Genomic DNA, 23,695 nt, shown 5'->3' with positions numbered 1-23,695 from the left:
AAATAAAATCTTTAAAAAAAAAAAAAGAAAAAAAGAAAAAGAAAAAGAAATTGTATTCCAAGCCACTCATTTAAGAAATACTACTTAAGGAAGCATGGTACCATGCTTAAAGCTGATTATTAAGTATATAATAAGTTCTGCTTAGGAAAAAGAGGTCATAGGAAGCTTGAGATGTGTTGATGTGCCCTAAAAGTATTGAGTCATTTTGGACATTGACCTAGAGAAGAATAGCACTAACGCCTGGTGGTTTATAGCTTACATAATAATTGACCAATCTGTGTAGAGAAGATGATTGCATTGTGCCCAAGTTTTTACAGAATATGAGGCATATGACTAATGCGTTGAGGTGATTTTTAAGAATAATTAGTTTGGTAGGCAATTTGACATAATGAAAAGTGAGCTTTGCTATTTTAGTTGTAGTTAGAAGTTTATTTAAACTGACTTAAAGTAGTTAAGAAGTCACCATTTGAGAATTTGTAAATAATATAAGCCACATTTTGGAACTACAGGCAAGTGAGCTAGGTCATAGAGATAGTTTGGTTGGAGAAAATGCTGAGAAGAAAGATATTTGACCAAAGATCAAAGAGGTAAATTAACTGCCCTGCTTTGTTTTGAGTCAAGTAGAGGGGTGTGTGTGTGTGTGTGTGTGTGTGTGTGTGTGTGTGTGTGTGTCTGGTGGGGTGGGGTGGGGTGGGGTAAGGTGGTAGGGTGGTAGGGTGGGGTGGGTGTGGTAGTTATCTTTTTTTTGAGGTAGGGTTGTCATATGTCTAGGTGGTCAAGTGTTACTTATCCAAAATAGTTTGAAGACGTACTCTATTGTTCAGACATTTGATTTTTTCCCCCCCTCAATCATTGTGGTTTACACAATGTGTAATTAATTTGTGAGGCGTTTAATGCCTCAGAACATGTCATCAAAAAACTGTAATAAAGAGTTTTTTAGACCCTACCTTCAAAATGCCTTTCATTTACTTTGTGTTCATAAACATTAAGTATGTTATGTTTCTGACACCGTACTTTGATACATTTTTACATAAGCTATTGCACTATTTATAAAACTAAACATTAAAGATGAAGCAGAAAGGGCAGGAAATACTTGACATTTGTATGCCATATCTTGTTCTCTGCTTCCTGTCAGTTAAACCACGATGAGAGGAACAGAGACACAGATGTATACAGTTTCTGCTTTAATTTCCCATTGGGGAGACCAGTTAAGTATAAAGCTTGTTTCATTAAACTTTTGTCACTTGTTAATTCTGGTTGTGTTATAGGTTTGTTTTATATAATATGGATTGTGTAAATTATAATTAGAGATAATTGATATAGGAAATATAACTTATGTAATTAAAAATGTGCTTACTTTTGTGAAATTTTTATAGGCTATAGGAAATTAGTATTCACATTTGTATATATAATACACAATCTGTATGAAATGATGAGTGTATATTTCCACCTAAAAATTTTAGTACTTAAGCATTAGTTTGCCTTTAGTGTTTTGGTGTAACAAGGTTCTTTAAAACTTTTGCAGATTTTAAAGTTAAGTATACATATACTCTTAACAGGTTTAACTTCAAGGTAATGAAAGGAAGATCATAGAGGTTGACCTTATATAAGACAATATAATTAGTGACTGGTAGAATTTGAATGCAGTTTTCTGATATCAGATCCTGGACTTTTTAGGGAAAAGGTTGTGATTTTATTTCAGTATTATTTCACTTGTTATTCAGTAATTTATGCTTTTAGGTATACAACCTTTGCTTATCCTAACTGAAATGACCACTACCTTTCCTTTTCACAGCCCCTCTTCTTAACTCTGAAGAAATGGCCCATGTGTTATTTTCTCGTGGTTTTCTGTTTCTTACTTCTTTTGTAGTTTCTATTCACTTGATTGACTTATTTACATTGTCCTGTAGTTATCTGTTTGCAGAAGGTTCTTTTGTGTGCAAATACCTAATAAGTTTAAGGTGTGTTGCATAGTAAATAATTACAGAATAATGTGGAGGAATAAGTTTTGTATCCACTTTTGCTAAATCTAGTGTACGCTGTGGCAAACATTTTTTTTATTTCGTACATTGGGATTGCCCATAGGGAAAGACTTTCAGCCATTGTTTCTGACTTTCCACCTCATTCACCAGTGTCTGACAGATAGGTGAGTCTCTATTGAGTGGTTGTTAAATAAGACTATATTGATAGTACTGATTAATATTTCTGAAGGCTCTCAAATATAGAGGAAAGGATAATAGCTGTATCTTTTCTGCCTATCCCCAGATTTCCCGCTCCCCTTTCCTTATCTGCTGACAGGTTGTCTGAGAGGTAAAACATTTCCCCCACAACTTTTCCTCTACATTAGAGTAGGAGAGAGGTCACATTTTCTATGTTTAGTTGCCTGGGTATAGTTGGGAGGTAGGCATGCTAGTAAAGACCCCAAACTTTTTATTCATGGATTGATTGTATTTATTTTTATTATCTTGTATTAATGCATGCAAGAATTGGGGTATAGGGCAGAGGTGTGGTTGGTTAGAGTATTCATCTGAGGCAGAGTGTGGAGCAGAACAAGCAAATCTACTGAAATACACTATTGAGGGGAACAGCCGGCAAAGCAGGAGAGGTCTCCTGTGCCATGTGGGTTAGCTCCCTGGCTGGGGATTGAAATTATGTCGCAGTGGCTGGTATACTTTGACAGTGCTTAGAGTTTAACCCTCGTGCCACCAGGGAGGTCCCTGTTTCTTGACATTTTCAATAAAGAATATTTTGAGGGGCCACATATGCTTTAAAGACTAGATTACAAGTCCCCTGAAAGTAGAAATGTTGGTCTGGTTTGTTCATTGTTGTATTCCTAGGACCTTATCTGGTATATTGTTGGTCTGCCCTGGATATTTGTTGATGAGATGAATGAGCTGACTATGAGCTGAAATTAAACAGTAGCTCAAACTCTTCCTGAAACTGAATATTTCATTGACAAAGATTTATCATAGCCAGTTGTTTAAGATATTGGAGCTAGGTGGTAGCCATGATAGAATGAATCCCTGTTCTTATTTAGTTGGCTCTGTCAATCCTTATGCCCTATGTATGTATAAAGTGTGGTGGATATTACTGGTAAGAAGATTAAATGACAGTAAAGTACCTAGTGTCAGGCCTGGTACATGTAAGTGGTAGCTATTACTTCTTTTACATGATCATTGTTTTCTTTGTTATTGATTCTTTCTTAATTAAGCTCCTTGAGAATAAGTGTCATGATTTCTTCTAAATAAAAACATCATGTTTAAGACTTAAGTATAATAGTATATATGTTTTATTTAGTAAACCTTAAATCTTTTTTTTTTATTTAAATATTTATTCATACAGAACTGGGGTACAGGCTAGAGATGCAGAGGGTGAGAGGATTCACCAGGGACAGAGTGGGGAGCAGAACAGGCAGATCGACGATGTATACACTGCTGAGGGGAGCAGTGGGCGGGTGACCACACGCCATGTGGTCACCTCTGGGGCAGGCGGGGATCTAACTCATGCGGAAGTGGCTTTAGCTTCTTAGTGCAGTGCTTTAACCCGCTGCGCCACCAGGGAGGGCCAAACCTTAAATCTTTTATTAGAACACTAAGTGTTACTAACAAATGGTAACATAAATTAACTTTGCTGTGCTATTTCATAATCCTGGATGAATCTTTATTTATGTCTGTAACATCTACTAATAAAACTTTGAAATATTGAATTTTGCAAGAGTAAGACAAAGCCATAGCATAAAATAAATCAGAGCAAGGTTTAATGCAGTTTTCTTTGGTCAACTAGACATTTTCACTTCTAAACATCATCCTAGAAGAGAGTAAAGATTCCTTGAATGTTGTGATAGTACTCTGTTGAAGGACTTAAAAACTACTTTTGTCATGAATATCATATCCTTATTCATCTAAACACTAAATTAGTATAATTATTCAAAAAATTTTAATACTAAAAGATACGATAGAATTATCCATAGATGCAACTAGTTGCAGAGCTTGAGAGTGCTATGACCTAACTAATCCCTGTGCCACCAAGGAGGCCCAGTTTTTGTATTTTTTAAATAATTTTCCCAGGCCTTGTTCAATGTAAAAGCCATTGTTGGAATCTGTATCTTAAGTAATTAATGAAGAATTTAAGGAGGATAGTATACACATTGGTAACTGAAAGCTATCAATGTAGCAAGTAGCTATGGAATGTTTGTTTAAACTGTCCTCATTCATTTTGGATGACAGTTAACAGATTCTGCATACATGGCTTGATTGGGCTTTGTAATCATAGAGGCCACACTATATTGCTGCAACCTGTTTTGAAAACTCCAGAAACTTTCCTTCTTACCAAATCAGGCCTAAATTCCACTGCCCCAATATCAAGACTCCCATACTTTGGTTTAGATTGCATATTTAACCACATTTTCTACTACTTCCCAATATCAACTCTTAGCTCTTTTCAAGCTCTTACCTGTTTCCAGTCTATTTTGGTTAGAATTGATTCTCTTGATTCTTCCGTGTCTCAGCGTTCATATACTTTCTGTACTTTATTTTCCTTTCCCTATAGTATCTTCACATACTACCTTCTTTTTTAAGGTTTAATTTAGGTCCTTCTTTGTCTGTGACGTGCTCCCCTGACCCATTTGACCATGTCCTTAAGCATTGTAGTACCAACTAGCTTTATTGGCATTTACTTAAATATGTCCCAACATTCCAGTAGATGTCAGAAACTTTGGGTAGTTCCAATCCCTATATATACACATCATATCTTTTTTTATACATACATGCTTATGATGAAATTTAATTTTTCACAGCTAGACATGAGCAACAATAATAATAAAAAAGAAAAATGATAACAACATACAGTATTGAAAGTTGTGTGAATATGATCTCTTTCTCTCTCAGAGTATCTTTTGTTTGGACCATAGTTGATCACAGGTAACTGAACCTAGGAAAATGAAACCTTGGATAAAGAGGTAAATATTCTTCCTTTTCGTGTTCAGTTGTCTCTCTTAGCCTTATTTTCTGAACTAGATTGGAAGCTGCCTGGGAACAAGGTCATGCATTATCTCTTTGTATTTTCCATAGTGCTGAACTTAGGGGAAAGTTAGTAAACATTTATCAGATTTTTTTTTATATGCAAGCAATCAATAGAAGCATAGTCTCTTAAATTGGATATTGTAGAATTTTTTGGATTTGCTCTTGATAATCTGTCAAATGTAATAAAACTGTATCTTATAGACAGAAAAACAAAGATCTAATATAAGGATCATAGGTAGATGCACTTAACAGTAATGGAAATGGACACACATGATTTAAATTGATTGAGAAATTATATTCTGAAAGATGGAGGGCCTAATATTTTAACAACTTTTTTTTTTTTTTAAGATGTAGTTGTTTATACATACAGAACTGGAGTACAGGTCAGAGGAGCAGAAGCAGTGAAAGGATTCACCTGAGACAGAGTTGGGGGTCAGAACAGGCAGCTTGATGAAATACATTGCTGAGGGGAGCAGTGGGCAAGACAGGAGAGGTCTGCTGCACCATGTGAGTCACGTCCTGCCCCGGGATCGAACTCACATTGAAGTGGCTGGGGATAGCTTGCAGTTCTGCATGCTAACCTATTGCGCCACCAGGGAAGGTCCCGTTTTAACTATTCTTTACTATAAATCTTCATGTTACTTCTGAGTAGTATTTGATAATGTTTCTAAGGTTTGTTCAATAGAAAAATACAGTAATGTGTAATCCATAAGTATTACATGGCTGTATTTTAAGTATATAATATTACAATACTAAGCCTCTGCCTTCAGTTTCTAATCTTCATTCTTGAGGGATTGCTGCTTCAAGTTTCTGATGCTAGAGTTTAGAATCTCTGTGAGTGCCAGTTATGAGGGTGATTGATTGTAGGAAGGAATTTCATTTTAAGGCTTTTGATGTGTGGCACTGGAATTGTTATGTTACATTCAAACTAATGTAACAGTTTTCTATTTAAAGAAGAAATAGGAATGCTATAAAGATTTAAGTAGGTCACTAGGGGTCTTCTCACATTTAGGGAGCAGAAAATTTTGTGTATAAGCTATCTTAAAGTCCATCACATTTGTTGGTGATTTGTGAAAATGTTTTCCTTCTCAGGAATTTACATTCTAAGTCTGGTTCCCTTATGACTTACATGCCACAGGCTTGCAAGGTTTGGTTATCCAAGGACACACACAGAAATCTGAGTGTGCCAGAGCACAGATGGGTCCCTCTGGGAAGAGGTGGTAGTACTTGCAGAGTTCTAGAGGGATTGGGCTGGGGCTTCTTGAATACTGCAGTTGAGTTGAGGCCATGAGGGAATAAAATGAAGAAATGCTAGAATCTCTACTTTGAGATAGGAGTGAACAGTAGAATAATTGTGACAAAGGTGTACTTTTCAGTTTGGTTTATGGACTATTCCTGTTTACTCTTCCAGTCCAGGTGTTCAGATATCCTGTTTTACAAATCTGACTTGCCACATTTTTCTCATAGTTTTTTCCCACATCAGGAAAAGCCACTTGAGCCCTGTAATGGAGTTGAAGTTTTTCCTATTGGCAGTGGAAACCACTGATTAGTTTCAACTATTATAGTAGAAGCAAGTTGATCATATTGTCATTTTTGATGATTAACTCCTTCTACAGAGTGAAGAACAGATGGAGGTGGGAGCTAGAGTAGGGTAGTAAAGACCCATCAGGTGTCTACATAGAGCAGCTAGCCCATGGTAATGCAGTCTGTGACCTTAATCTATTTATATGACCTTCAAACTTTGCTTTCAGTTGGTGGTATGTTGAGGGGAGTAAAGGCCAGAGGTGAGGGGTTGAGATGATTGATCAGAGACAAAGTGAAGAGCAAAACAGGCAGATTTACTAAAATATACTGCAGAGGGGAGCAGCGGACAAGATGGGAGAGGTTTTTTTGCACAGTGTGTGGGTTAGCTTGCTGGCTGGACTCGAACTACAGACATTGTGGTGATAGCACTGAGACTTAACCCCTAGGCCACTAGGGAGTTCCTAGTGGAACAAATTCATTTCTTCTAGGTGATTATTAGGTGATAAGGGAGTTGGAGGACTATGTAGTAGATTTCCTGAGGGACTTTAAGCAAATTTACCCAGAATCAATTTTATCCCGAGTCAATTCCAAGGTGTTCTCAGATGAGGGAAATACTGTATAGGAGTCTGTTTTTCTTAGATGAAATGTAGGCAGGAGAATAAACAGCTACAGAAATGATGTAGAATTTCCTTACAAGTTGATTCTTGCTTGTTATAGAGAAATTTTTTAACTGCCTGAACAGGTTTTGCTGATAAGCATATTTTAGCGTGTTTGTGTTCCCTGAATAGGTGTGTTTTTGTCAGAGTTCAAAATTTGGGTGCTGGAAGGTAGAGCATTTCTTCAGTCAGTTCATTTACATATAAGAAGCACCAAATAATGATGTCTGGATATTACCACTGTCTAAAGTTAAGCTTTTTTAATGGCCAAAGTTAAAGCAGAATAAAATTACTGTTGGATATTTCTTTTTGGCTATAAATTATCTTGTTTTTAAAATGTGTTCAGGAAAAGGGTTAATCTTGAAACCACAGGTATGGACAGGTCTAGGTATGTGATCTGTTTGGCTGTTTTTGCAAGGTGCTATAAATGCTGCCTGAGTGTAATCTGATACCAAGTAGACCCAAGTGGCCAATGATGGAAAGTGGAGAACAATGTGAAAGAACTGGAATTTCAGGTCTGAAGAGTGAGTAATTGCAACCTGCCCTCTGAGCCCTGGAACTGTTCATCTGGGTGTCAGCAAAAAGGTGAAGGCATAGAGAAATCAGCCTATTTGGTTTGATCTTATTGACTTTTTTTTTTTTTTAACCTTAATGTGGTTGAAAGCTAAGGTGAACTTATTAGGTTTCAAGGCCTGCTTCACTTTGCATATGTCATCAGAAGCTTGACTGAAACTTTCTATACAAAAACCACCAACTTTTGTGCTTCATTCACATAAAATAAAACTAAAATTTTGAAAAAGTTCTAAGCCTTCACTTCCCCTGCCTCTCCTCCACGTGTGATGAAAAATGCCTAAGGCAGGAAAGCTAAAAGGTGTTGGGGATAATTCATATGGTACTTGTTTGGGTCCCCATGGATGCTTTTTAAAGCTTTCTAGGTTTCCTTATATTCCATAAATATTTGAAGGAGTAATGATATAGAAACATTTACTTTTTGAATTAAATTATGAGAGCCCTGAATATATGCTATGGGGAATGATTTGTTCTTATGATAGTGACTTGGGTTCCCTACTTTGTGTATATGATTTAGAGATATTTATTTTATAATGGGTGTCTTTTTCTTCTTGACTGTTCAACAAGAATAGTCCTACCAAAGAAGTTCAAATCTGGCTATATTTTGGTCTTGGTCTGTTTTTCATTTTTTCCAATATCCACATTTAACAAGTATAAGTGATAGTAATGTTATAGTGAATGAACTAGCAAGGAAGGTGTCAGTATTTAATAAGTTATTAAGTTGTAACAGCTTTTGTAAAAGGCTTATTGTTCCTACTTTTGTGACTGGGTGAAGGTAAAACAAGATAGTATGATATAATAGAGCTTGAGAAAGAACTTGAGGTTTAATGCAGTAATAGAAAAATCTACACACTCATTCTGCTTTAGTTTTCCCAGGTAAAATATGATTAAAATTTTTTTTACCATATATCAGAAGGTTGTATGGATAGTATAGAGAACTTTGCTACAGATACTTGTGTAAGGGATTTCTTATTCAAATATTCTAAAGAAAAATACTGTTGAAGTTCTGTTAATGTTGTTATTGGGGCATGAATGGAGAATTTGGGAGCCTGGGCCTCTCTTGTCTTTTCTTTTTTTTGCCATTAATTGTGTGACCTTGGTAGTCAGATTATTCTAGGTCCTAGTTTAGCTGTTTGTCCTAGGTAATCCTTAGATCTTTTCCAGTTTCCCAACTTTAAGATTGAGAATGGAAGGCCCTTGGTAGATAGTGCAGAATTTATCTGATACTACTGAAGTTATATTTTCATTTTGTTGGGAGCTAATATAAAGCATCCCATCATATGGGCTCTCCCTGGTGGTGCAGCGGGTTAAAGCACAGCACTAAGAAGCTAAAGCCACTTCAGCATGAGTTCAATCCCTGCCCTGGAGGTGACCCACATGGTGCGGCAGCCCTCTCCTGACCGGCCCGCTGCTCCCCTCAGCAGTGTTTTTCATCAGTCGGCTTGTTCTTCTCCCCACTCTGTCTCTGATGAATCCTGTCACCGCCCCTGAACCTCTGGCCTGTACCCCAGTTCTGTATGCATAAATAAATAAATCTTTAAAACAAATGAACAAAACTCTCACCATAGTAGAAAAGAAATGACAAGGCCTCTAATTATGGTTATAAGGATTCTAGACAATGAAATGTATACTTATTGCTTACTAATTTGCATAGCTTCTCTCATTTTCTTCATTCTATTTTCTTTAATTGTATTTATTTTAATGTAATGCACTTTTCAGTACGCATGTTTTTCTTATGGACATGTCTATATGTTGAAAAGGGACTGTAGTAGGATAGCAGTCCATGTAAAAGTAGTTTCTGTTCAGATACTTGACATCTGCTGTAGAATTCTAATTCTTTAGCTATTCTAAAGTCTCTTTGCTTATTTGTTTGTTTGACTGGCTTCTTGTACTAATTTTCATAATGAGTATAATGAATTGGTAGCCAAATAACTCCCCAATGGTAGTAATGATTTTTTAAAAATAATATAAATTAATGCTTTTTTAGACCCTTGTGGCTACAACCCTTTTGAAGGATACCTAAATGTAATTTTTTTTTAAAGATTTATTTTATTTGTACATACAGAACTGGGGTACAGGCCAGAGGCTCAGGGGCGATGAGAGGCTTCACCAGAGACAGAGTGGGGAGCAGAACAGGCAGATCTGAGGGGTACACTGCTGAGGGGAGCAGTGAGCGGGCCAGGAAAGGTCTGCCACGCCATGTGGTCACCTCCGGGGCAGGCGGGAATCGAACTCATGCGGAAGTGGCTTTAGCTTCTCAGTGCAGTGCTTTAACCTGCTGCGCCACCCCAGGGAGGGCCTTAAATGTAATTTTGATCACTTGTAAGACACAAGTGTTAGAAATAGTAAAAAGTGATTTTTTGACTCAAGGTTTTATAAATACTGAACCTTTTCTAAAAATTTGAATAAAATTTGACTGTTTTGAGTTAAGTTTAGTAGCCAGTAATGAGGCATAAGGTTTTGTATTTCTAATCTATAAAATCTCTCTGTTTAGAACAGGGGCATAATGGAACTCTGTGTCAAGGGAAGTTTACCAGACAGGGTGCGAGCCCTGCCTTGAGGCAGTTGGCTTTATCAAATAGGTGCTAAATTTTTAGATACTAGAATAGAATTATACTTTTGTTAATAATTGTTCTTTGTTGGAGTCTGGTAAATAGCTGTGATAAGAGACACTCCTGGGAAATAGGAAATGAAGCTTAAGGAATAATTAGTTACCTGGTATGCACCTGTTACATATCTTTTATGCTATCCTTAGATTAAATGAAGCTAATATTTATTCAGTAAAATGTATGTCCCAGGCATTCTTTGCATACATTATGCATGTTCACAATTACTGTACATTTTGGTATAATTTATACCCATTTTTACAGAATGGGGAAACTGGTTTAATATACTTTATAGAAATTAACACTTAGTTACTTGTCTAGAGTTACATGCAAGATTGAAACCCTAGTAATCTGACTATAGAAGCTGTACTCTTAACTGTTTTGTTTGATTTATTATTTTGCCTTAAATCTGAAGCTTATTTTGATGATAAGCGGTTAGGTCCTTGAAGAATAAGAACATGGACCTAACCCAGTTGAAAGACATGAGAACCAGTTTAGGAAATTTTATAATTTGGGGTATATCCAACAAGACAACCTCTTCAAATAAGTAAGTCTTTGTGTTCACTTAAATTTCACTTAAATTATTCCTTGTTCTTTTATAAAGATTAAATGATAGGGGCCTCCCTGGTGGCACAGGGGTTAAGTCTCAGCTCTGTTACCATCTTGAGGCCTGAGTTCAGATTCCCAGCCAGAGAGCTAACTCATATGGCACAGCAGACCTCTTTGTCTTACCTCCTGCTCCCCTCAGCAGTATATTTCAGTAGACCTGGCTGTTCTGCTCCCCACTCTATCTCTGGTGAATCCACTTATCCCCTCATCTGCGCGCCCTCCGGCCTACATCCCAGTTCTTACATGCATAAATAAATAAAATAATTTTTATAAAGAGCTGAATTAGAGATGAAAGTTTCTTTCCCCCCAGTTTGATTTATATATTCACTTAGAACTTTGTTTTAGAATGAATGGTTTGGCTGGGTACATTTAGAAATGAGCCTGTGCATTGTAGTCACCGAGTCCTAATTTAGAAGTGGGAATTCTAGTTGTTCTTCATTAATGCTCTCAGACTTGAGAACTTGGGCACAGGGACTCAGTGCCCAGTGATCAAGATGTTTAGTGCCATTTTTACCCAAAAAAGTGTAATACACTGTATCTTTGTTATGTAACACTTCTGTTATGATAGTGCTGAATCAAGAATCAGAAAATTTCTTCCCAAGAACCACCTTGGTTATTATATACTCCTTAAGTCTTCGTAGAAGAGGTGTGGGAAAGAGTGCAAGAAGATAAAGGATCAGAGGTGTATTTAAGACAGTATAAGAATGCAAAAGCTTATCTTTTAAATTTCAGTTTATGATCTTTTGAAAGGAAATGAATAAAAGCAAACTCCCACCCTCTTAAAGGTGTTCCTGCCTTAAAGAGCCGGTGGTCATGTAATCACTAATTTTTGGTTCCTTGTCAAAAAATGTCAGTAGTGTATAAGGTGTGGGCAGGCTAATTGCTTGTCCCTATTTTTTTGTGATCTTTGAAAAACTACTAAAGCAAAAGAGGTGGAAGTGCTAATAAAAAAGTACATAATTGCAACAGAAAAGAAAGTGAAACAACTTTACATAGATGTATTCATATTGACATTTTTGTTACAGTGTCACTTTGTATTTAGGAACAAATGGATTTTGGAAATCCTGTAATCTAGCTTAATACAGAGAAAATTTTGCATCAGGAAACATCCCTTAAATCTGGCTATGTTTCTTTGCTGTGAATTTCAAGTTTAGGAAAACTATAACCTCTTTACCAAAAGTACTGTAATTTTTTTTAAGATTTATTTATTTATTCATAGAGAACTGGGGTACAGGCCAGAGATGTGGAGAGTGATAGGATTCACCAGAGACAGAGTGGGGAGCAGAACAGGCAGATGATCAAAGTACACTGCTGAGGGGAGCAGCGTGCGGGTCTGGAGAGGTCTGCCATGCCATGTGGTCACCTCCGGGGCAGGCGGGAATCGGGAATCGAACTCATGCGGAAGTGGCTTTAGCTTCTCAGTGCAGTGCTTTAACCCGCTGCGCCACCAGGGAGGGCCCAGTACCGTAATTTTTAAAAAAAATAAATATAATTAGAAATAACTTACATATTTAGTAACCTTTAAAAAGCAATATCTGTCATTAAGATAGTCATTTTTATTACTACTTTGGGGACACAGATTTAGTACACACAGAAGAAATTTTAGACAGTGGTTACTTAACCCAGAAACTATTGCTCTAATTATCTTGGTGCCTGGCACATTGCTTTGCAAATAATAAGCACTCATACATTCAGTTGAATTGGGCTGGGGGTGAATAATTTTCATATGGTGGTTGTTTGTTCTAACTTGTCAGTTTGGGCAACAAATGCTGTATTTTTTTTTTTTTTAAGATTTATTTATTTGTACATACAGAACTGGGGTACAGGCCAGAGACTCAGGGACAGTGAGAGACTTCACCAGAGACAGAGTGGGGAGCAGAACAGGCAGATCAACGAAGTACACTGCTGAGGGGAGCAGCGGGCGGGTCAGGAGAGGTCTGCCACGCCATGTGGTCACCTCCGGGGCAGGCGGGATTCGAACTCATGCGGAAGTGGCTTTAGCTTCTCAGTGCAGTGCTTTAACCCGCTGCACCACCAGGGAGGGCCCCAAATGCTGTATTTTTTGAAGGGAAAAATTATTAACAGTCAAAGCATAGGGGTTGTGAGGCTTTGTAAAAGAAATCAGACTTAAGTTTAGAATGGAAGAATGAAAAAGTTTTAAAGCAGTGTTGAGAAGTGGGAGAAGATTCTGGAAATACTGAGTAATAAGAATCGAGAAGGGAGGCAGGAATAAATATAGATTATGTGGAGAACCTTAAGAAGGCAGGTATAGTATAGATAGAAAAATGGGGCTAGGGAATGTATTTGAAGAAAAAGATTACAGGTATTATTTTTCCAAGACCAAATATATGTCTTCTGTTTATATATATCTGATCAATTTAGATACAGCACTTTTTACCCCACTGAATATGGTATATTGTTCACAAATTACCTGAATATGTTAAAAGACTTTCCCAATGTTGGTCTTAACTGTTATTAAAAGGGGTGGGGTTGGATGTGCATGGGAAAACTGCTGGATTAGAATTTATTTTAGTGAGTTGAAATATTGCCTGGATTGGATTCTTAACCATTATTTTATTTTGATTTACAGTTAGGGAAATTGGTCATCCCTGACCCCTAGAATCCAGAATATATAGGAATTGGTTTTGCTGAAATTAGGAACTCTAACATGTGGTATGACTAGCATATACTAACTGGAGTTAAGTTTTCAGGGAGACTGATTTGCCAGCTCAGTTTATTTCTAAGCTTGTTTCTGTAAAGTTGTATTTCAAAGAACTAGATGTTATTAATGAGAATTTTAAAATATCTTTGTCTAATCATGTTACATTTCTGGCCATAACTGTAAAAAGGCAGTATTTAATAAAATTGTGATAAACTCTTAAAATTTTCCACTTACTTTTGTTAATAGTGGTAACTTAAACAAACAAACAAACAAAAAATAAAATAAAAGCATCCCTGGGAGGCACTTTTTAAAGCATTCATCCCTCGGCTGTGAAATTGTTTTCTCTCATAAGTAGAGTTTCTGTTTTTCTATTGTAAAGTGCAGTTTTTGCATGTTCTAATTTGCCATGACGTGGTCAAGTGCTGTTTCCTTCCTGTTGCTTGCAAGCTTGTGTTAGAGATAAGGATACATTTCAGTGCATTAAAAAAGAAGCCTCTGAAGACAGACTGAAGCTTGGTAAAGGATTCTACTTATCAGAAACCTTTTGAAAGAACAGAAAGAATAGTTCTTAATTTCTGTTTATTTCCAAAACTCTTAAAACAGTATATAGTAAACTTTAGATATATTACATTTTAAATTCTTACATATATTGGGCCTAATAGGGAAAATGTCTGAATATTTCTATTAAGGCAAGAACATACATTATGAAATTACTCATGGACTAGCAGTTCCCATGTATGTGACTTGCTGTGTTAATGGAAAGAAGGAACTTATTTTTATACTTTTATTGTGGTTACAAACCTACTTATTGCTGGTGACTTTCCCCCTTCTCCCAGTACTTTAACTGGGAGAGGTGTGGGCAGCAGAGGGACTTCATTTTCAGTAATTAGAAGTGATCTTAACAGGAATGGAATATGTATATTTATATGTTTTATATACATATAAAACCTCTAACTTTAAAAAACCAGCCTGCGTTCCTCAGTCTTGTGATGTTTAAAAATATTAACAGAAAGAGTACTGTCCTTTGTATCAGACTGTTATGATTACTTTTTCATAAAAAATAACTTTGTATGATTACTTTCTCACTACAAACCTAAACTTTTGTTTTTCAGGCCAAGAAGTTCTAGAGAAGAAAACTTTCAGAAAATAGTGCCTCAGAATTATCCTAGTGAACTAAGAAAATTTCAAGCACCTTCCCTAAAGAAAACCTGGTTATAAGTAACTTCACTGAGGACTTTTTTATTCAGCTGGTCACTGGACTCTATTGCCTGATACTTGGACCTGTTGGGAATTTTTCTCATGTGGCTCTAGGAGGAATGCTTTATTATGGCTGCTGTTGTCCAACAGAACGACCTAGTATTTGAATTTGCTAGTAACGTCATGGAGGATGAACAACAGGTATGAGATCCAAAGAAAATTGTATTTTAATAAATTTATTATTATAACTTCTATTTGTTTCATAAAATTATTTACTCAACAGGAACTATTAAATGTAAAACTTAAGGTATTAAAAATTTGTATAGGTAATAGGATCTTATGACTTCATTCTTTCATTAAGAAAGACTCTTGTCTCTCACATTGATGTGGTAACAAAGAAGCAATATTTTTGGAATTAAGCTTGTTTTTCTGCAAGATGAGATGTAATAGTAAATTCCTTAAGTAATTATTTCAAAGATCTAGAGACCATACTAATAAGACTTTTGAATTTTTTTAATTAATTATAGGATTTATTATAATAGTTGTTATTATACAGTTTTAATGTGTTGTCTAATATTTATAGCCTTAAGCTATTCATACAAAAACATGTCAGCAGCCCCATAGCATAGTCATACATTATTTCAGTCCAAAGCATGTGACTCTGAGGAAGTTACTTAACTTCTCTAGATCTAGATTTCCTCATATGAAATCTAGGTTTTAAGAATTTCTAAATAGGCTTCATAGAACTTTATAATATGTGTAAATTACTGTTTCTAGAATGTAAAAAACATCCATGAGATATTGAGAATAGAGTCTAAGTTAATTCTATTCCTTCCCCCCCCCCTTTTTTTTTTTTTTTTATAGCAAGAACCTAGGGTTTCTTAGGACTTAATAATTTACTTCATTTGTGAACAGGTTATTGGGAATATAGAGTACTATGTAGGAGAAATGGTGTGTTAGAAAGACTCAGTGTATTGGGAAAAATATTGTGAGAACTGGTAGGTTTGAAATATGCCTAATAACGTTGATTTACATATTGACAGTCTAATCCCAAATACCTATGTTAAATAGATTTATTATTATATATAATGTATCATACTTTCATTTTAGAAGCATAGTATCTACAATGAAATTGATTCTTATTTTGGTCTGGGCATTATAATTTCTTACCTGTACTACCTATTGCAATGATAGAATAAGTTAATTTATAAATCTACAAAAGGTGAGAATTTGGTTTAAGGTATCTTAAAATCAAGGTGAGCTTTAGCTAGGGAGGAAAAAAGATTGAAAGAGGACTGCTTGTTCCCAATTAAAAATGTATTAATTATATGGATTTAATCTAAAGATAATAGAAGAAAGTATTTTAGGAGAAGAAAGTGTTTTGAATTTATTTTAAAGCAGGATATTTCTGTATATGTTAAGGTTTGAAACTGTGTTTACTGTGCAGCCTTTGTAGAGGAAAGATCCCAGGCTTGATGTGGTGAGGTGGACACAGAAGATAGAGTTCTAAGTGGCTCACTGGTATGCTGCGGTCCAGTGACTTTGATGTGAGAACTACATTTTACATTATGGCTTAATATTCCTACATATGTCTACATAGCTTAAAAATATACACAAAATGATACCATTATTACATATAATGCACTTAATTGATCTTGATGAGCTTAGTGATGTTTTGAATAGGGAGATTCAGAATGCATATATATGTATTAAGTTTTTATCTCCAACAAAAAAACTATATGTTAGTTTGTAAGGCTTTCACATGCCTAGTTAGTAATGGACCTGTACTTTGAATCAAATCAGTTGGACTTTCACTAATGAAGTTGAATGCTTGTGATGATGTATGCCGGTCTTACTGTTTTATAATCAGTATCTAAATGTTTGAAGCAGTTGGCAAAGTTTATAGTTCTTCAGTTTGTGACTATGAGTATAGCAAACTTTGTTCATTGACATAGGGGAGTATATCCAGTAGTGTCATCCTTATTAGCATCTTACCTAACTTGAGGCTCTTCTTCCTTGTTTGCTTGCTAGCTATATATTTCTTAACTGAAAAGTTAAAGCATGTCAATTATTAAAAAACAACAACACCTAATTAGAAAAAAATATATAAAATAAATAATGAAAGTCTCTATCCTCATTTTCTACTTTATTTTTCCACATATATCTTCAAATTATTCTGTCAATTCCCATCCAAAAAAAGCCTGCTTCAATTTTTGTTGAGATTGTTTTGAATTTATGGATGAAGTTTGGGAGAATTGGCAGTATAATAATATTAAGCTTTTCAACCTATGGACATGGTATATCAATTCTTTTCTTTTCTTTTCTTTTTTAAAAGATTTACAGCACCATCTAGGTTTCAGTTGCAGTTTCTTACTTCAGTGTATGTAACACACCACACTCACCACCATGTATTCATTTACCATCTACTGCCAAGCAAAAAGAGTAGTTTTTTAGGCAAAGGATTAAACAAGAGAATGATGTACATACATACAAACCTATCTTTTTGTAAAGATCGTGTATAAAAACCTTTTTTGTAAATTGTTTCCATTCATTATAAATATTTGTGTGTTGATCCACTAGCTTGACATTATTTTCCCACATGATGGATGGTACCTTATTTTATCAATGTTTGTTAATGGACAACTGGCTCTTACAGTATTTTGCTATTACAAACTTGATTGCAATGAATATTCTCATTTGGGAAGCAGTAAAACTATAGTAAAAATGTTAAATACTTATGTAAAAAGAAATTATCAACCTTTCTTCTTCTTCTTCTTCTTTTTTCTGTTTGTTTCTGTTTAGGCAAATTTTCTTTACCCCTGAGATATTCTCTTTATGTTTCACCCGTCAGTCCACATGAAATCTATTGTAATAGGATGTGAGGTAGAGGGATGTGACAGCTTCTCCCTTCCACAAATGGTGATCTTGATCTTTCACTATTTGTGTGTTTTTATTTATGACTTACACACTACACCTACCACCTTTGTTATATACTAAATGGCCATATGCACAGGCATCATTTTTTCACTTATAATGTGTTCTGTTCCATTTAACTGTTTTTGTACACTGTCAGTTATGTTACTTTCATTAGTATAATTTTAGATTGATATCTGCTGATAGCCTTCCCCCAAGAAAATGGGGAAAGAAAGTTGAGTTAATTTTAGAGTTAGTTTGCTAAATCGCATAAAAATTCTGTTGGAATTTTTAGCTTTTTAAGTTAAAAGGTGTGTCTTTCAAAATAATTATGTTCTATGACCCTATATTGGTTTGTTTTCCTTATTCAGTCAGTGTGTAAAGACACCAAATTAGAATATATTTCTTGTTTTTTGTTATGGTCTGTGGTTATAAATGTAGTTCTCTGAGGAAACTGACATCTTTAACCTCTGTCACCACCTTAGTCATTTCCCTTATATTAATTCATACTCTTTCAAATTAACTTGGAAGAATTCCTTTGGGCTGGGGTGGAGGTAGGGGTTGGAAAGGAAATATCAACATCATTGGCACTGATAAGTCTTTGAAAAGTCTGTTCTTGCTGTCCAAACTGAGAATGTTTTTAGGTAAAAATGAGACACTTGTGTAGGAGAACAGTACACTGCAATGAATTGAATAATACAAACCAGTGTATATTGTTCATTTGAAGGTGCCTTAACTTGACCTTACTAAATAAGAGTTTACCTGATAAATGTATGAGGATAAGAAGAAAACATGAAGCTGTAGCTAGAAGATTTTAAGGAGGAAGAAATTTGACTACATGCTCAAATATTTTCAAAAAACAAAAAACAGCTAGCTGGTAGTTCAACGCTTTTCATAATTTTGTAATAAAATTGTACCTGTTTGTCAGTTGTTCCTGAAAGTAGAACTCAGTAGTTCTTGGCTACTTATGCTTAACAGAATTAGCTTACTAGGGAAAATCTTGGTGACATGTTTGGGAAAGTGAAACAAATATTTTTATACAATCCCATAGGTCAAATGCAATGGGCTTGTTCAGGCTGCTGATTCCTAGAAGCTTAAGGGTAACAGAGTTTTCCTGCGTTTTTAACAAGCACTAATCAGCACAACAGTTGTAAACAGAGTGCTGGGATAGAGATAATGGAAACTTTGAACTGCAGTGTGTTTGAACCAGCTTTTTTTTTTTTTTTTAAGATTTATTTATTTATGTATACAGAACTGGGGTACAGGCCAGAGGTGCAGGGGCAGTGAGAAGAGACAGAATGCAGAGTAGAACAGGTTGGCTGACAAAGTACTCTGCTGAGGGGAGCAGTGGGCAGGTCAGGAGAGGTCTGCCATGCCATGTGGGTCTCCTCCCTGGGCAGGAATTGAGCTCATGCTAAAATGGCTTTAGCTTCTCAGTGCTGTGCTTTATCACTGCGCCACCAGGGAAGGCCTGAACCAGCCTTGAAGGAAGATCCAGTGTATATGATAACTGAAAAAGAAGAAGTATTCCACAACAGTAGAATGTTTCTCTCATTTAAAAAATTTTTTAAATTTTATTTATGCATACAAGAAGTGGGGTAGGCTAGAGGTATGGAGGTATGAGAGGATTCACCAAAAACAGAATGGGGAGCAGAAATTCACAGCTGAAATTTATGGCTGAGGGGAGCTGTGGGCAAGACAGGAGAGTTCTGCTGAGCCATATATGGGTCAGCTCCCTGGCTGGGGATCAAACCCAACTGAAGTGGCTGTGGCTGGCTTCATAGTGTCACTGCTTTAACCTGTTGTGCCACCAGGGAGGGTCCCTACTATTTAATTGTTAACAATCTTATGAAGTAGATACTCTGATTCTCATTTTACAGAAGAGTAAAGTGAGGCCTACAAAAGGAAAGTAGCTGACCTGTAATCATAAAGCTGGGAATTGAAACCCAGTTTGTCTCCATTCTATTTGAGTCAACCATTGAGATGTGTAAGTGGTAAAAAGTAGTTTTACATGTGGAAAATATTATTAAATTTTGCATTTTTGATTTTGGCAAATGAAAAATGATACTTAGATTAGTTAATTTGCTAGTGTAATGACAGATTAACAATTTTTGTGCCTGATATCAGTGTATACCTTTAAAAAATAAATTTTATTAAGATATGATTTATTTTGATAGGTAATTACATGGTATATCTAAAAAAAACTATCTGAGAATTTCAATTTAATGATTTTTAGCAAATAAATAGGTTTGTATATATCCATCACCATAATGGGCTTGAAAACATTTTATTATTCCAAAAAGAAATCTGTACTAATTAGGGAATTATACCCTATTCTTCTCCCCTCCACCCTTTGGCAACCACAAATCTACTTTCTTATTCTATGGGTCAACATTTTGTATAAATAAATGGTGTCATACAGGATGTATTGTCTTTGTGACTTATTTTACTGAAGCGTAAGGTTTGTCAAGGTTTATTTCCATTGTAGTATGTATCAGCACTACTTTCTTTCTATTGCTGAATAATAATCTATTGTGTAGATAATACCACATTGTATTTACCCCTTTTGTATATCTTTCAAAAGAATGCTGTTGTCGTACAACCAGGTTATGAAAATAACCCACCTAGGTACCTAGATAACATGAGTGGATTAGAAAGATGTGGTAGGTGTGCACATGCATGCATATACACGCAACGGAACACTAAATATGCTTTAAAAAGATGACCTCTTGATATTGTGACAACATGTATGGGACTGGAAGGGATTATGCTAAGTAGAATAAGAAGTCAGATAGATGGCCTTCCCTGGTGGCCCAGCGGGTTAAAACACAGCACTGAGAATCTAAAGCTGCTTCCGCATGAGTTCGATTCCCGCCTGCCCTAGAGGTGACCACATGGTGTGGCAGACCTCTCCTGGCCAGCCCGCTGCTCCCCTCAGCAGTGTACTTCGTCGATCTGCCTGTTCTGTTCCCCACTCTGTTTCTGGTGAAGTCTCTCACGGCCCCTGAGCCTCTGGCCTGTACCCCAGTTCTGTATGCACAAATAAATAAATCTTCAAAAAAAAAAAAAAGTCAGCTAGAGAAAGTCAAATACAGGATGAGTTCACTCTTTGGCATCTAAAGAAGCAGAACAAAGGAACAGACAAAAACTAAACCAAGCAAACCCTAGAAATCTTATTGAAGAATTCAGGCTACAAGCGGGAGAATGGGAAGGTGGGGAGTAAAGGAGTCCCAAGTGACTATGGTGGAGGACTGTGGGTGCTTTGATGGTGGGTGTGGTGTGATAATGTACATTTGAAGAGATGGGAACATATAATCCTAATTCACATACAACATTGTAAGTCAACGTTACCTTAATTAAAAAGATACAATTTCATTTTTAAAAAAATGCTGTTTTTTTTTTTCAAATATTTATTTATTCATACAGAACTGGGGTACAGGCCAGAGATGCGGAGGGTGAGAGGATTCACCAGAGTCAGAGCGGGGAGCAGAACAGGCAGATCAATGAAGTACACTGCTGAGGGGAGTAGCGGGCTGGTCAGGAGAGGTCTGCCACACCATGTGGTCACCTCCGGAGCAGGTGGGGATCGAACTCACGCGGAAGTGGCTTAAGCTTCTTAGTGCTGTGCTTTAACCTGCTGTGCCACCAGGGAGGGCCCAAGAATGCTATCATTTTAATGAGGTTTGTGTTGGTCAGTTTTTTGTTTGGAATAATATTAGAAACCTCTGTTCTCGCAGAAGGTATTAAATCACCTAGAATAGCCTTGCTGTGTAAGTTAATACCTCTTTGTGTCTCAGTTAAGCTATGTAATCTTGACAATTTTTACCTCCTTTCCATTTCACGTAATGTATAAAGGATAAACCGCGATGTAAACAGATAGCATTACTGGGTTACTGGCCTTTTTTTGCTTTTGTTTTTAAACCATAATCATCTTCAACACTATTTCAAGAATACTGAAAAAGATACTGTCCTTTGATGTAGTGAACTAAAATGAAAACTGATTTTAAGAGTTTGTTAGAGGATGAATTTAACTAGTGATGCCCTCAATAATATTCATAAATCTGATGTTCCTAGTATTGAATAAATTATACAATCAGGTATTTATTTTAAACACAATAACCAAAATTCTCAGTATTAGGCCAGTTTTTAAAAAAATAATATAATAGGCCAGTTTTTAACAAAACTTATATTGTAATAATTGATAATATAAACACATCATTTTTATAAAATATAAAGGAACATTCAAGTATGGGCCAGGGGAGTTAGCTTCAGTTAACTCTGAAAATCAGAGTTAGAGAAGAATCTCTTCTCCTAAAAGGTGATATTTTTAGATTAAAATTTAAAGACTTATCTTATGGCTTTCTATGCCTTTCCTTTCTTAGTAGTTCAACAACTGGTTCCTCCCCCTTCTCTCTTGAACCCAAATATAAGCATATTTGGAAATAATTTTGTATTGAAGATTTATCTGAGAGATGATTTTTTAAAAAATGATTGGTACTATAGTAACTATATTAACGACTTGAGTTAAATCAAGAAACGATACTAAAAATTTTGTGGTGTTTTAGTATCTATTCTATTACTCAATCGTTTTATTTTTTTTTTATTTAAAATTTTTTTTTTTTTCCTAGAAGATCGGGGCTATAGGCCAGAGGTGCTGGGAGTGAGAGGACTCACCAGAGAGAGTGGGGAGCAAAATAGGCCAATGTGCTGAAACACACAGCAGAGGGGAGCAGCAAGTGAGACGGGCAAGGTCTGCTGTGCTATGTGGGTCAGCTCCCTGGCTGAGATTGAACTCAGGCACTAGTGTTGATGGGAATAGAGTTGAGTGCCTGTAGGCAACCAGGGAGGGCACCTACTCAATTGCATTAGATGGGTGAAGTAATAAAGACAATTTTTATGACTTAGATACTATTAAATGAACTCATTCAACTGTTAAAAAAAATTTTTTTTCGCCAGTTCAGGTTGAAGAGCTTGATTATACAAGATAACCTTTTTTTTTTTACATTAGAATATAATAATAACTGAATGACATTAAATTTGTCACTCAGGATTTTTAAAATCTGGCAGATTCCTTCTATAGGGGTACACTCTTAATATTGTAATATGGTAAGGTTGTTTTAACATAGTTTGATGTGTGGTTGGTTCAGGCTTGTTTTGGGGGTGATTCTAATTGATGTCATAACTATAAGGTAGTGTGAATTTTACATTCTGGAAAAAGCATTGGTATATCTAAACTTCCTGTATTCAGGAATACCTTGTCTCATTTATTCTGTGCTTTATACATGACATGTAAAATTTTTAAAGTGTTTTTTTTTTGAAAGCAGGAATTGTCTCTATGATTTTAAATTGATTTATGTAGAATCCTTCTGTTTAAAACATTATCAATCTGCTAGTGACTTCTGATATTTATTATCTAGGTTTTAAGTGAACGCTAAACCTGACTAAAATTTACTGCAACTGCTTTAATCTACCTTTTTTTTAGATCTTGTAACTAATTCTGTTCATACTTAAACATCCCTTACCCCCCCACTATCGACCAGTATCTTAAACTTTCAAAGTAGCCATTCTAATTAAGAAAACTGAGATTGTTTTCAGTGACTTACTTTTTGATGTGCCATGGCAAAATTGTTATTTATCCTGGCTGAAAAAAAGAAAATCTGGGCAAAGACTAAAGACCAATTGTCATGAAAAACTTAAATCAGAGTTAACTTTAACTAAATCAACTCCTCAAGGATTTAGATGGAATTTCAAATATTACCATGGGAAGTCTGAAACAAGACCATTTTACTTAGACCTTTCTGTTTTTCCTTGGTCATGTAAGAGAGAAGTGAGACTTCTTCAGAAATACTTATTTCTGCTGGGGCCAGCAGACACAAAGCACAGTATTTCAACCGTGGCTCTAACACTTGAACTGAGGTGCATCTTTTTTTTTTTTTT

The 23,695-nt window shown here is 35.7% G+C and overlaps 1 protein-coding gene across 2 annotated transcripts in view; it reads left to right on the top strand.

Annotated features, from left to right (window-relative positions):
* Window positions 1–23,695, top strand: part of ELF1 (E74-like factor 1 (ets domain transcription factor)) — an 82,491-nt gene that overhangs the window by 32,735 nt on the left and 26,061 nt on the right. For both annotated transcript variants that reach the window (XM_004680119.2, XM_012723281.1), the window contains exon 2: window positions 14,761–15,046. In XM_004680119.2, coding sequence (XP_004680176.1) covers window positions 14,975–15,046 — 72 coding nt within the window. In that variant the 5' untranslated portion in view covers window positions 14,761–14,974. The remainder of the gene's footprint in view (window positions 1–14,760; window positions 15,047–23,695) is intronic.

This window comes from Condylura cristata, unplaced genomic scaffold (assembly GCF_000260355.1).
Source record: "Condylura cristata isolate star-nosed mole 26May11 unplaced genomic scaffold, ConCri1.0 scaffold00010, whole genome shotgun sequence".
NCBI classification, from domain to species: domain Eukaryota; kingdom Metazoa; phylum Chordata; class Mammalia; order Eulipotyphla; family Talpidae; genus Condylura; species Condylura cristata.
The sequence above is the reverse complement of the archived record's forward strand: the minus strand, read 5'-3'. Positions and strand labels throughout refer to the sequence as shown.